The sequence below is a fragment of the Eublepharis macularius genome, chromosome 7, assembly GCF_028583425.1.
Source record: "Eublepharis macularius isolate TG4126 chromosome 7, MPM_Emac_v1.0, whole genome shotgun sequence".
Lineage (NCBI taxonomy): Eukaryota > Metazoa > Chordata > Lepidosauria > Squamata > Eublepharidae > Eublepharis > Eublepharis macularius.
In genome coordinates, this window is record NC_072796.1 from 11,653,338 (window position 1) to 11,668,422 (window position 15,085).

The 15,085-nt window shown below is 44.4% G+C and overlaps 1 protein-coding gene across 1 annotated transcript in view; it reads left to right on the forward strand.

The window, feature by feature from the left end:
* NSUN2 (NOP2/Sun RNA methyltransferase 2) overlaps positions 1-15,085 on the forward strand; it is a 49,860-nt gene that overhangs the window by 17,904 nt on the left and 16,871 nt on the right. The window contains exons 7-12 of the mRNA XM_054984768.1: positions 102-294; positions 933-1,007; positions 2,071-2,201; positions 10,653-10,726; positions 11,633-11,763; positions 12,962-13,058. Of these exons, the coding sequence (XP_054840743.1) occupies positions 102-294; positions 933-1,007; positions 2,071-2,201; positions 10,653-10,726; positions 11,633-11,763; positions 12,962-13,058 (701 nt within the window). The remainder of the gene's footprint in view (positions 1-101; positions 295-932; positions 1,008-2,070; positions 2,202-10,652; positions 10,727-11,632; positions 11,764-12,961; positions 13,059-15,085) is intronic.

Genomic DNA, 15,085 nt, shown 5'->3' on the forward strand with positions numbered 1-15,085 from the left:
GGTTTTAATCATGTTTTATTCAGGGAACTAAAATATATTGTCTTTTAATGAGGTTCTTGAATAAGCTGTCAGCTTCTTCAAAAATATATTTTTGCTTCTAGAGGGATTTGTAATTGCAAATGACGTTGACAACAAGCGCTGCTATTTGCTGGTGCACCAGGCCAAGAGGTTAAACAGCCCCTGCATCATGGTCGTAAATCATGACGCCTCCAGCATCCCTAATTTACAGATAACCACAAATGGAAAGAAGGAGATACTTTTTTATGACCGGATACTATGTGATGTCCCGTGCAGGTATCTTGTGTTTGTTTCTTAGGTTAAAAAGCTTTGTGCTGCCTTCAGCCTATATACATTCACATATTATTTTGGGTTGCTTGAAGAGAGCTAGTATGATGTACAGGTCAAAGAACTAGGGTTCATACTGGAAACCTGGTTTCAAACTGGTTTCTATCATGAAGCTCCTTGGGTGACTTCAACCAGTTATGGTCTCCCAGACTAATCTAACTCCTAGGCTAATGGTTAGGGTAAAATGGCCAACGCTGCGCTCTGTTTATATATCGCCCTTAGCGCTTGTGTATCCAGAGGAAAAATGCACTGTTCTAGACATTTCTGAATTCATTTATTTATATTGTTTATCATTGGCCTTTCTCACAGAGACTCAAGGCAGATTACAGAATGTATGTTAATGCTGTCAGCGTGCTAGGGCATCTAGTAAACAGTGCCAATAGGATTTGGATTGCAGAAAATCTGAAACGGAGCTGAAAACAACCCATAAACATGTCGAAATTATATAGTAGGATCATACTTAAAGCAACAGACAATCCTCAGCCTCCACAGAAAACACAATTGTTTGAGCCAGTTCAACATGACATTTGATTCTGAGCGGAACCTTCAGATATCCCTGGAATAACATACAAAGTTGTCTTTTGCAGTGGAGATGGAACCATGAGAAAAAACATTGATGTGTGGAAAAAGTGGACTACACAGAATAGTTTACAGTTGCACGGGTAAGAGAGTATTTACTTTTTTCAGGTCTCTTCTTTTGCATGACCTAAGCAAGCTTCATGACCCATTATTTTTACCTGTGCAACAAAGCAGGAAGACAGTTTTGCCTGATTCCACCCCCCTTTAATGCTGTATGGCATATTGTTCAGGACATCGGGTAAAATCAAAAACTTCTGTGTCTCACTAGGAGTAAGAATAAAATTCATTGATTCTGAAAGCACTGGTAAAATCTCACCCAGCATTTGACAAATAGTTTTAAAAAAAAAAGATGGCAAAGATCCAGAATAAAACACTACACCTTTCTAATTGGGGGTGCAAAGTGTGCTCCCTTGAAGCGTGCAAGATCTCCCCGTGTCCTAATGAGTGGAATTCTTACTCTTTCCATCATTGGGGAGCTGTTTTCATTTGACCAATCAGATCCACTTCTAGTAAGGAGGAGTTTAGGGGTGCTGCCTGGCTCTCCTTTCTCTGCTTTCACTAAGTGTCGTAGGATCAACTTCTTTTGTTTTTGTTGAATCAACTTTTGACTAAAGGGTCTTTCACGGTGGTGTTCAGCCATAGGTCTTTGTTGTGCCTATCCAGTTTTCCCCCACGCGAGGCACACTGCTTTGTAATGGCTCATTGTCTTAACTACTGTAGGGACAAGGAAAGGCAGAGAATTTGCTTATCTGTGAATTCTGCTTGCTCACCTTACAGCGGTCCTGAACTTGCACGGTAGGCTATTGACCTTTCTAGATGTGTTTTATTGAGTATAATTCCTTCTTCTACCCAGGGCAGTAATGACTGGCTCTGTGGAGGAAGTGTGTATATGGTGTGTGTGGGGGGTACATTCTAGGCTAGTTTTGGCCAAAGCTGCTTTGAAAAAAAGTAAACCTTATCTCTTAGCGAAATGAAAGATCTCCCAATTGCTTGGACTGCTATCAAATAAGCAGGTAGAAGAATTCACCAGTAAGCAAATTTTCCTGTATACTAAGTCTCTACTGGTGTGTGTGTGTGTGTGTGTGTGTGTGTGTGTGTCTTGTGATGAGGCGCAAATCAGCACATTAAAAGCGTTTCCTTGTGCAGGCTGCAGTTAAGGATTGCAACTCGTGGAGTGGAACAGCTGGCAGAAGGAGGCCGAATGGTGTACTCCACATGTTCTTTGAACCCAGTTGAAAACGAAGCTGTCATCGCCTCTCTGCTAGAGAAAAGTGAAGGTAAGTAATGTTGGTTTTGGATGTAAGAGTGAGGACAGAGATTAACAGTAGAATCATACTAGTGGCAAAGGGAAGTTTCTCCCCACATGTCTGCACCTACACAATGGTACATGCCTCATTGTAACAATGCCCCAGCCATCTCTTTCTGTCAGTTCCTGCCAGGTAGATCCCTCAGCCCCTCTCCAGTGAACACACATTGGTTCCAGTAGAAAAGCTTTATTTAGGACTTTACAGTTCAGGTTTGCACTCCCATCATGGAGCTCGGTAGAAGTGACAAGGCAAAACAAGCAATCTGTGTTATACTTGATTTTTCCCACACTCAAATGACTGGTAAGGTTTTGGTGCACAAGTCTACATGGGTCCTGAGAGAACCCTTTTTAGTTATGTCTAGATATTCAGTACTCAATAATATATTCCCAGCGTCTGGGCAAAGTAGCAAAAGCTGGCATCGACGCTCCAAGGTCAGTGCTAGCTTAGAGGTGCATATTTCTATAAGATAACAAGAGAGGCCCAGTCTGGGTCTCAAAAGTAACACTTTGCAATAAGGAGAGAATACATCAGGTTAGTAATGAGCATTGTGGTTACAACATACAGACAATCATGACATGAGTATACACAGGCATCTAATTCTCCTTACTACAGCTGCCATCGCACATGGCTGCCATCTATGCAGCTGCCATCTATGTAGTCCCCATGATCCCCAAAATAACCTTTTTGATGGTCGAAGGGGGCACTCTCTTTCCTTCTTGCTTAGCAAAAAAGCTGCTTGGATTCAATCATCTTCCCTTGTGCTGTTGGAACTTACGTTCATCTATGGTCTTCCTGTGGGACTGCACATGCACAGGCCTGCTGATTCCAGAGATTTCCAAAGCTCAAGAACACCAGGGGGCACTCTTGCCTCCCAGCACGCATGCACGGCCGTCCTTCCTGCCAAAAATGGCCCCTTAAGAGGTGGAGCGCCCCCCACATACCCTCAGTTTCTCTTTCGCCACCAATGGTAGAGGTTTCCAGCTCTTCTAATCGTCGTGATGTTGGAAACAGCTCTTTTCAAACTATGCAAGATGACATGGTCAGATGGCCACTCAAGCTGCTTGTATTGTTTAGGGGAAGCCCATACCACTCAAGCGTGTAAATACTGCCACGCCTTTACACCCAAGGCCAGGGCAGAACGGGCGGGTCATCTACAAGCCTCCCTTTGGAAGCGCCCTATGGCGGCCACAGACTTAACAGCCACAGCACCACCATCTGCCTTGCCCGGTTCTGTCTCTTGACTCGGCCCTGGATCAACGGGTTCGAAGACTCCACGTTCCTGTCCCTTGCCGAGCCACGACCTTCGGAGTTGCTCACCGCTTTGGCTTGGAGCTCATCGGAACCAGCTATCCACTCTGAGCAAAGACCTTTGGTTCTGAAGACTCCTCGGAGCTGACCACCTTTGACATCGACTGCAGTCTCAGCTTCCCCTCAAGGAATTCCCAACCCAAAGACCTCTTGGAGTTGAACACCCTCAGTTCCGACGGCTACTCCCCCGACTTCTTCTCAGGAAGGTCCTTCTTCGGATCCGAAGCCTTCGGATTCGGTCCTTGCTCCGAACCCAACAGGATCCAACCTAGAAAAGAAAAGAAAGAAGCACAAACATTCGTCAAAGCACGACAAGGCTGTTTTGGAAAACATGTTCCCCACTTCCCCTTCGATCTCGATGGAGATAGTTGCTTCCGAACCTCCAGATAAGAGACATAGAGGGTCAGGAGACCATTCCTCACTTCGTAGTCCTCGCCAGAGAGTGAGCCAGGATGAGGATGTGTGCTTGGTCGAGAAGCTCCCCACTCCATCGGGGCAACCTAGGTCAACCTCTCACGAATCTTGGTCGCCTGGATCAACCAAGAGCCAACGGGGCCGTTCCAGACACCAGCACAGCCCCTACTCATACAGAAGGTCTAGGGACGATCACTTAAGTGTTGATCCAGCCATCTCTTACCATCATGGAGAAGGCTCCTCCTTTTTGGACCGCCCCTACATGAGGGAATCTAGGTCCCCTTCACTACAGGCTTATTCATATGCGGGGTCAAGAAGGACCCCACACCCATCTGAAGCAGAATTTACAAAAAGTGTCCCTCACACTCGGCACAGTGCCTCCCCTCTATCAGAGTCTCCTGATAGGGAGATTGGTCCTGCGGAGGAAGCACCTCCCACTGATGATTTTAGGGCATATAATGAGATACTCCAACACATGGCTAAGGCACTAGAGAAAGAGGTGACGTCTACAGAGACGAAGTTCACATAAAATTTTGCAGCACATATGTTCGGGTTCCACCCCCATGGTTGCCTTCCCTCTGATTGACAGTTTTGTGGACCTATGGAAGGGGTTGAATTTGAAGCCTGCATCTGCTCCAGCTACCAAAAGGAAGGTAGAGACTGTCGTACGAAGGATGACCTTTGCCCGTTCCTCTCAGCTCACCCTCCTCCATCTTCGTTGGTGACTGGGGAAGTGCAAGCTAAGCCTAAACAAGGGTCACTATTATTTCCTGCAGACAGGGACAGCAGAAAGATAGATACAATGGGACGGAAGTTCTGTACTTCAGCTGCCTTCGGGGTGAAAATGGCGAACTACACTGCAATGATGGCTGCTTATCAGCTTCTATTATGGAAGAAAGTGGCAACCTTCATCCCCAAGCTACCAGAGGATCAGAAAATCTTCCTCAGGGCCATACAGGAGGAAGCAGTCCGCCTATCCCACCACCAGATTAATGCTAGCAGAAGTATGGCAGACACCTCTGCTAGATCGTTACTCTCTGCAGTGGTCCTGCGTCACTATGTGCGGCTGAGAACAACAGCACTCCCGACTGACACCAGGAATAAGGTGGAGGATCTCCCCTTTGAGGGGACCATGCTCTTCTCTGAAAAAACAGATGAATACCTCTCCAAGAAGAGGACAGATGGTCTGACTGCTCAATCGTATGGAGTCCTTCATCAACCTCAGCATCATTCGATTAGATTGTATTACAGATCTTTCAAGAGAGGCCGTCAACAGCAGTACCAGTCATACCACCTACCAGCCTCACAGGCCTCACCAAAGCCCACAGCCCTTGTCTTCCAGATGAAGGCAGAATCAAAGAAATAAGCCTGGCTCTCATCAGCAACAGGCCAAGGAACGGGCCCCAGATGCACAAGCAGTTCTGACAATTACAGGGCCCTGACCCATTATTCGGGGTCAGGTTGAGTGCATACTGGAATGAATGGTGTTCTATTACTTCTGATGTGTGTGTGTGTTACATCTATAGTTCAGTGTGGTTATAAAATTGAGTTTGTGAAGTTACCTTATTTGCGACTCCCTGTGTTTTACTTCCGAGACTCCCCAAACTGGGGTTCTATCAGAGCTCTCCACCCTTTTAGAAAAGGGGGCCATTGAGGACGTAACGGATAAATCCTCCTGGTTAGGGTTTTACTCTAACTTGTTTATGATTGAGAAAAAGGATGGAGGTCTTTGGCCCATCCTAGATCTCAGAAACCTGAATTAAATTAATAGGGTTCGCAAATTTAAAATGGTTATCCTACAAGTGGTTTTAACCTTGCTGCCCTTAAATTCTTGGTTTGCAGTTTTAGATTTGAAAGACGCTTACTTCCGTATTTCAATTTTCTCAGAACATAAAAAATTCCTCCATTTTTCGTATGATCAGTGTGTATTCCAGTATAGGGTTTTGTCCTTTAGGCTTGCTACTGCCCCGAGAGTTTTTACTAAGTGTATGGCAGTAGTGGTGGCGCACTTGAGGATTCAAGGATGCTGTGTGTTTCCATATCTAGACGATTGGCTGATCGTTGGTACTTCAGTGGAAGATGTCAATAGACGGTTTCCCTCACCTTGTCACTTTGCCTCCGTTTGAGACTGTTGACCAAAAGAAATCTAAACTGACTCCTACTAGATCTCTTCAATTTATTAGGACCATCCTAGATGGTATCAGAAATGCGGGTTTCTTACCTGAGGAGAGCCTCAAAGATCAAGACTCTCGTTAACAGGCTGAAAAAATGTCATTTCCAGTCTGTTCAGTTTATTCAGATTCTACTGGGCTGCATGGCCTTTACTACTGCAGTAGTACCACTGGCCAGGTTATTTATGCGGCCATTACAAATATGGTTCAAGTCAGGTTTTTTTCCTGAACAGGATTCTCAAAAGAGGAGGCTTTCGGTCCCCAGAAAGGTGGTGGGCTCCTTAGATTGATGGTTGGATGATTCAAACCTCTTCAAAGGGTTTGGTTGCAGACAGCCTCAGATGTCGGTCTCTACTGATGCTTCTCTTTTAGGTTGGGGGGCCCATTGTGAGGGATCATGCCCACTGTGTGTGGAACGTTTTAGAGGGTAACAAACATATTAACTTACTTGAATTGAGGGCGGTATTATATGCACTGATCTCCTTTTCAGATACTGTGCGGAACAAGTCCGTCCAGATCCTAACAGACAATACGACGGCGATGTTCTATATAAACAGGGTGACACAGCGTCTGTGACTCTGTGCAACAAGGCAGTGGCACTCTGGATGTGGGCCATAGAGCATTCAATATGGCTACAGGCTGTGCATATCCCTGGGGTGGAAAATTCGATGGCAGACCATCTGAACAGGATACGCAGGGACAATCATGAATGGTCCCTCCAGGACAAGTACCTACTCCCTGTCTTCCCCGAGTGGGGCTTCTCAAGCATAGTTCTCTTCACCTTGGAAGAGAATCGCAAGGCTCGCGGTTTTTGTTCCAGAGGAGGAGTAGTCCTAAAGTCTCGCAGGGATGCGTTTCAACTCGGGTAGTCGGGACACCTTTTTTACGCATTTCCTCCGTTCCCACTTCTGACCAGAGTCCTTAGCAAAATTCAGAGGGACAGGACATCTTTCATCTTGATAGCCCTGTTCTGGCCGCGACAACCATGGTTTCACACCCTCCTGCAATTACAGTCTCGCACATACAGCCATCCAGTAGTTCCGGATCTCCTGTCCTGGAAGGGGGTCCTTCACCACGACACAGGGAAACTCAGACTGACAGCTTGGCTGATCAGACAGGACATTCCTTCTCATCAGCAGTGACTCATGTTCTGCAAAATGCTAGATGGCTGTCTACCCGTCAGTCCTATGCACTTAAGTGGGACAAGTTCACTCTGTGGTCTTTTTTCTCTCCCCTCTACCTGAAATTCTTGAATTTTTATGGGAACTTAAAACCGAAGGGGTTGGCAAACAGTTCAATAAAGGTGTACTTGGCGGCTGTTTCGCGTTTCCACCCCCCTATAGACCGAAAAACGTTTTTCTCTCATTGTACAGCTAAGTTGTTCCTGAAAGGACTGAATAATTTATTTCCCCCTGTGAAGGTCATTGTCCCACAGTGGTCCTTACCCTGGGTTTTAACCCGATTAATGTCTAAGCCATTTGAGCCTATGGCTACATGCCCTCTACGTTTTCTGTCCATGAAGGTGACTTTCCTGGTGGCCGTCACTTCAGCTAGGTGGTTGGGGGAGTTGGCGGCGTTGTCCTGTGAACCCCCTTATTTGAAGATTCACACCAAAAAGGTAGTTCTCAGAACCAAGGTTGAGTTTTTGCCCAAGGTGGTGTCTAGTTTTCACCTTTCTCAGGAAATAGCTTTGCCTGTTTTCTTCTGTGCACAGACTTCGGAAGCAGAAAAAGCCCTCCACTCCTTAGATGTCCATAGGGCGATACTTTTCTATTTGGACAGAGTGAAACCCTTTCGGGTGGACTCCAGTTTATTTTTGTGCTTTTTGGGACAGAAGAAGGGTAGGAAGGCAACTTCTCAGACTATATCCCGATGGGTAGTCCAAACAATATTAACATGTTATGACACTGCTAACTTACCTTGTCCTTTGGAGGTTTGTGCCCATTGTACTAGGTCCCAGGCGTCGTCAGCGGCTCTTCTGAAAGGTGTCCCTCTCCACGACATCTGCAAGGCGGCGACGTGGGCCTCAGCTGATACCTTTGTGAAACACTTCGCGCTGGATATCCTAGATAGAATGGAGACAGCGGTGGGCACAGCAGTTCTGCAGTCGAGCTTCTGTGACAAGTCTGCGACACTTGCACCCAGGTATTAAGCTTTGTAATCTTCCCATGTGGGACTGCACAGGAAGACCGTAAATGAAAAACAATGTTTCGCTTACTTGTAACTGTTGTTCATCTAGGTCTTCCGTGCAGGCACACATGCCCTCCCCCCTTCCCCACTAACTCTCTTGGTAGTTACCTTGCTGTAGGGCGGCAAAGGAGGACTGAGGGTATGTGGGGGGTGCTCCGCCTCTTAAGGGGCCGTTTTCAGCGGGAAGGACAGCCGCGCATGCACGCTGAGAGGCAAGAGCGCCCCCTGGTGTTCATGAGCTTTGGAAATCTCCGGAATCGGCAGGCCTGCACGTGCGCAGTCCCATGTGTGCCTGCACGGAAGACCTAGCTGAACAACAGTTACAAGTAAGTGAAACACTGTTTATTCTGACGCTAAGCCTTTTTTCAAGGTGAAAGATTTCCTCCAATGGAAAATGACTTTTTCTGATGGTGAAAGGCTTCGTCTGATGCAGAAAAGTCTTTGTGCTATAGAGGCTTTCGCAGTTGGAAGAAGACTTGGTGGAATTGAGCCAATGGATCCAAAGCCCTCTACTGCTTAACTCCTTTCTGGGCAGAATCCCAGTGCCATTTCTTTCTTAATGAAAATCGTAGCTGTGTAAACACAGTCTTACTGCATTTGTCTCTGCAAGTTACAAAACTAAAAGAGATCACCTGTCATCTAATGCGGTATAATATAATACAACCAGAGTTTAAAAAGCTGATCTGTCATAGTAGTGATCCGAGCTGCTTATCCTGCCACAGTAATTGACATGCAGTTAGCAGCAGTTAGCACTAGTTAACTAGACTATATTCTCATAGCTCTGTGGGAATTTAGCAGTGCCTGACTAGTTGTGTTTCGTAAGCCAGATGCGATAGTGTGGTTGAGGCACGGGCCTGAGAGCCGTCTCCCTCCAGAAGCAGAATAGTAGAGAGAGGCAGTGGCAGTATTGATCTTGGCTAGGTTGGAACTGGGGTTGTACAATTCAAAAATTATCATTTTACTTTTGTATGTTCCATATCAGAAAGTTCAGAAGGGCATGATTATTGTTTTCATTAAATATTGGCAGTATTCTTACCATTCTAGAAAGACTTGTTGGGAAAAACATCTCTTTTAATAAATATCAGTACAGTACTCTCAGTTTAATGTAAATGGTAATCATGTCCTTTCTAAATTTATTGAAGGGAATGAAAATGTTAAGTTTTAAAGTGCCTCTTCCTGACCCCAAGAAAGTGGGGGAAGGAAACGTGTCCCAGCCCCTGCTGGCTCATGGTGTATCAGGCCGTTTAAAGGGCCGTTATTTGCCTTGGACTCCAGAGGCTAGGTCTTCCCACAGAAAATAGTAACTTCTTAAAGCTTAATGGCCGATGTGCCACGGACCAGCTGAGGCGTGCTCCCTCCCCAACATTATTCCAGATTTCTGTATTAACAGGAATGGGAATCATTGCAGGGGCCTTTTGCAAAAATATTACCACTCTGATACCAGAAGTATCGGGCACTTTAATGGGTCAGTACTAGTATCAGATTGCAAACTCTTAGTAGGAACCAATTGTGGGGTCAAGGAAGTTGGTAATAACAACATTCGTTTTCTAGACCACCCTTCAGCACAACTTAACACTCACTCAGAGCTGTTTACAAAGTATGTTGTTGTTATCCTCACAACTATCATCCTGTGAAGTGGGTGGGGCTGAGAGAGCTCTGAGAGAGCTGTGACTGATTCAATGTCACCCAGCTGGCTTCAAGCGGAGGAAGGGAGAATCAAACCCGGCTCTCCAGATTAGAATCCTGCCGCTCTTAACCACTACACCAAACTGGTAGCATTGAGGGGTCATATAAAGTCAGCTGACTAAATATGTGATGCCTATCTCAATTCCATTCAATTTTTCTTTAAAAAGTTGGAATTTCCTGACTCTGGCCAACTCTTCTTGCTTTACTCTGTGTTTTTTGTTTTGTTTTGCAAAGGGCATATCAGATTAAAAGTGTGATAATTTGTTAGATGAAAGCCTTCCCACACCCTCCTCTAGCTGTCAGCATTGGCAAGGCAGCCTTTGGCAAGGCCCTCAGCCCCTCACCTGCAGTGTGGATAGTAGTTTTATCCTAATCAGGATAATGTAAACATGGCAGCAGGTTGAGTAATGCAAAGTGAACAATGTTCAGAGTGCTTTGTAAATGCTAGTTGTTAGTAATTCCAAACCCTCTCTGTTTGCAGGTTTCATATGTGCTTGCTAATGAACTTCATAATTACAAAATATGTAACTTAATGGGTTTCTTGGCAGCTTAAGGATTTCAGAATTTTGAACCGAGCATTTTTAGGCTGCTCAGAATTGCCTAAGTTTCCCTGACGCCTTTTTTAAACAATAGTTTTACTTATTGTTCAAAGGTGCCTTAGAACTTGCTGATGTTTCTGATGAAGTGCCAGGTCTAAAGAGGATGCCTGGGGTTACACATTGGAAGGTAACATTATAAGAAAATATGTTTTGCAATAAAATAATAATCCTGCTTTAAGGGGGGGCAGGGGGGATGAAATTGTACGAGTTCTGAAATCACATGTGGTTCAAATTGTTATCCATTTATATAGGAGCATATAAAAATCTCTTTTGCTGTACAATCTTATGCTATCAACTAGCCCAATATTATGTACTCAGTAGCTTTCCAAGGCCCCGGACCGGCAACTTCCCAGCTTTGCTTCCTGGAATCTTTCTAACTAGAAGCGTCAAGGGTTGGTAGTTCACTACAATTCCGCTCCCTAAACGTAAGGAACTGGTCAGTCTAGAGTCCAGGTTCTGGTAAAATGTCTGAACTTCGATTCAGAGCTCTAAGTCTTGTTGCAATTTTGGCATAGGGCGAAAATGTGCGGGCTAAGCTAACTGGTAACACCTGCAGATCAGTCTCTTTTCCCTTGGGATTCAACCTTGGGAGGCTGTTTCTCAGAGGCTCTCTAGTCTCTACACTGCCCAATTTTCCAACACAGCTGTAACACCAATTAACAGCTTGGTTCATGAGTTGTGGCCTGATGGATTGAGGCCTGAAAAGATGGCTTCTCAGCTCACCCATATCTTTTTTACTCTTATTTTACTCCATACCATTATGTGAGGGAAGCTGGTAACTCCATGCTGCACGTCCCTGTAAGGACCAGACCTTGTACCACTTAACATAGAATGCTAAGTTTGAAACTTTGGTTCAGGCCTTATGTCCTGCAAGATCAGGCCTTATGTCCTGCATCCATGCAACCGACAAAGAGAGCTGAGGTTCTCGAAAGCTTATGGTACAATAAAGTTGTAGTCTTAAAGGTGCTGCTGGATTCTTTGTCATAGGTAGACAGTGTCAGTTCAATTAATGCATCCATGTTTTCTGATCCAGGTAATGACAAAAGATGGGCAGTGGTTTGAAGACTGGAAAGACGTGCCTTCCAGCAGGCACACTCAAATACGGCCCACCATGTTCCCCTTAAAAGATGAAGATAAGCTTAAAGCATTGAATTTGGAGCGTTGGTATGTATGCTTGCTGTGGTGGGAAGCTTAGTACTTTTTGGGGTATATAGTTGGAGAGAGAAATTGTCTGCCTCCAGGCTCCTTGTTGGAGTTCTTTTTGTGACTCGGGTTTCTTCCCCACTGTTGCTCTTTGTGGATGGTTCCCACAAAGTTCTGCTTCCTTCTCTCAGGATTGTAGGCTGTTCTTAAGACTGGGATCAAGTCATGAACATCGACTTTTTTCTATAGATCCGCAAAAATAGTTAAAGTAATTGCTTAGATATTAGGATGAAACATCTGTACTGGAACTAAGGGGTCTGAAAAACCATTCCCCCCCCTCACCCCCGAAGGTTAGCTGCTTGTGGATATGCACAAAATCAGATTTTTATTTTTAAAAAGCACTTGGATGGAAAATGACCTTGCAGTACGGGGTTCATTTTGGACATTGAGAAATTAAACAGATAGGTACCTCTGTTTCTGTAGTCGCACATCCCTCCCATCTTACTCATTATGCATTACTTTTGGGGATCTCTGAAGTAGTTTGCTTCCCCTCCCTCTGGTGCAGGGAGAGGTGAATAAACGGTTGGCATGGGAGAGGGCGTCCCGTTGATTAAAGAGTATGGGAAGCACATGCAGAACGTGTGTGAATGCACAAAACAAAAATAGCCTGGTTCAAATGTATGTGATTGGGGACTTGCAACCAAACTCACTGTAAGCAGCTACAGTGCTAAAAATGGTTTTGGATTCATATCCAGGAAGTCCTTTCTATCAAACGCAGTAGAGCAAAATGGCCAGCCTAATATAAATGCCGTGCAGTCATTTTGGGTGGTACTCAGATCTGGATTTCACATAAATAAATCACAGCATCACAGAGTTGGAAGGGGCCATACAGACCTTCAGCCCCCTGCCCAATGCAGGATCAGCCTAAAGCATCCCCGGCAAATACTCATCCGGCCAGCCAACATTCATCCGACATTGCTTTGATGTTTTAAAGCAATTAAAACATTAGTTGCTTTAGTTTCTTACTAAATATTTTAAAACAGCTGAGTAGTTAAATGTAAAAACCTTTTGAACAGTTCTGAATTTTTAGTTTGGAGTATTAAAATTCAGATAATGGAATTTTTTGTTTTTGTACATCAGCTGATGTGAGCTTATATTTTTCTGATAACTGTAAAATGTGTACACTGATATTGATACAACATATGTGTCGTTTATCTAGCCTTAGAATTTTGCCGCACCACCAAAATACTGGAGGATTCTTTGTAGCTGTATTAATTAAAAAATCTCCTATGCCATGGAACAAACGCCCACCCAAGGTAATACTTGCTTTTTGTAAAAAAAAAAATTCTTTCTTTCTTTCTTTCTTTCTTTCTTTCTTTCTTTCTTTCTTTCTTTCTTTCTTTCTTTCTTTCTTTCTTTCTTTCTTTCTTTCTTTCTTTCAGTTCTGTGGTATTTATGGACACTGGCAGATTTTTCTCAGACTACAAATTCATCCTTACAACTTCTACAAGCAGTTTCAGGTGTTGTGACTTACATTCTGAATTTTCCCCCAGTGGAACTCGCAGCGCACATTCTAGAATGTTGCGGCTCTCACCCAAACAATCCTCCCCTCCCCACAAAAGGAGATCTTTTAAAAAGAAATTAAAAATCTCTCTAATCAGCAGCGACAATCTACACCAAAACCCACACGATCTCTTGACAAGTTCCACGTATCAGGGAGAGAGGTAAAATGCTCAACGGTGGCTCCTTCCAAGTGGGAAGGAGAGGCCGTTGGAGGTTTTGGCGTGCATTGCCTGGGAAGAAGTGGGTGGGTGGGGAGAAAGGAGCTCTGCTCAGTCTCTGTCAGATTCTCAGGCTTCAGCAGGAACTGGTCACCAAAACACCTTGCCTGGAAGATAAACAGTTAGCAACAAAGCAACAAAATGTTGGTTTCACTTTGCATGCACTCAGAAGCACAATACTATCACAACACACCTGAGGCATGGCATATCTGACATTAGTACAATCAAGTATCAAGTACATTTCAATACAGTATCAAGGACATTCACACAAACAATGCCACAGGGTAAACAGACACAAGTTTACAAAGACATAGCATTAGCAAGAATCCAATATAGAGTAGAAAAAATACTGAAACAGAACATAATCAATTCTAGGACTGACATTAGACAACATGAAGCACAGGCAGTACACAGGAGTACTGTCAGTTAGGTCCCTTCCAAGTTCTCCACAGTCAACACACTCGTGTTCCAGTTGAAGCACCTTTATTAGAGATCCATGCAGTTCAAGGTGTTCACACAAAGGTGGCAATTGGCAGAAGTGACTACTCAAAAATGTCCTGTATTCTTATGTTCCATCTTTCTCACTAACTCTCAAGGAGGATTTCACAGTATTGTCAATACACTCAAGCATTCAAAAAACACTGCCAAGAGTGTGGATTACAGGTATTTGAATGCAGGCAGAAGCCAGTACAGAACTGAAGACAATTCCCAATCAAAACATAAGGAATTTAACATGACACATTAAAGGAAGCAGAAACTGCTCAGTAGGACACACTAGTATAGTCCACAGCCCTTGTCCCTCTACATGTTTAGAGAATACAGTCCTCCTCTATGTGTCTCCCCAGAAGGAAATATATTGGGCAAGGTGTCCAGCACATCTCAGGTGGAGAATATCGGCTTGTAGAACATTCCCAACTCCCTTTTCTGCTGCAGCCCCCACCTCCCATAGAAAAACACTCCAAGGCTTCTTTGGGAGCGACAGGGGGCACAGCACCACGGAATGCAGTTAGGGGGGACCCTGTGATGATGGTGGGGCCCTTTCTGCTTGCGGGAGAGGGAGCTCTGGCTGCTCTCGCCATGAAGGTGTTTTGAATCCAGTCTGTCTAGCTGACCAGTGAACAAGTTTCTTTAATGAACATTAGTAGATGTTATCAGAAATTATAACATTCGATTTATAACATACGATTTATAACATTCGATTTATATACCGCCCTTCAGGACAGCTTAATGCCCACTCAGAGCAGTTTACAAAGTATGCCATTATTATCCCCACAACAGCAATCACCCAGTGAGGTGGTAAATGTTCAAAAAGGACTTTGGTCCTTATCGGCTTCTGGGTTGTGTTGCAGTCTCACTTTTTGTATAATTTAACAGTAATAAATAAAGTATCAATTATAGCCTTTATTTACAGGGGTATATTGAATTCAGATGGCAGTGTCTATAACCTTTATTTCCAGGGCAGATAACATGAACAGTTTAGAAGGTTTCTCAGTAACGCCCCTCATAAGAACATTTTTATAACTGGGCCAGTCAGATCATAAATAGGGTGAAGGCGCCATATG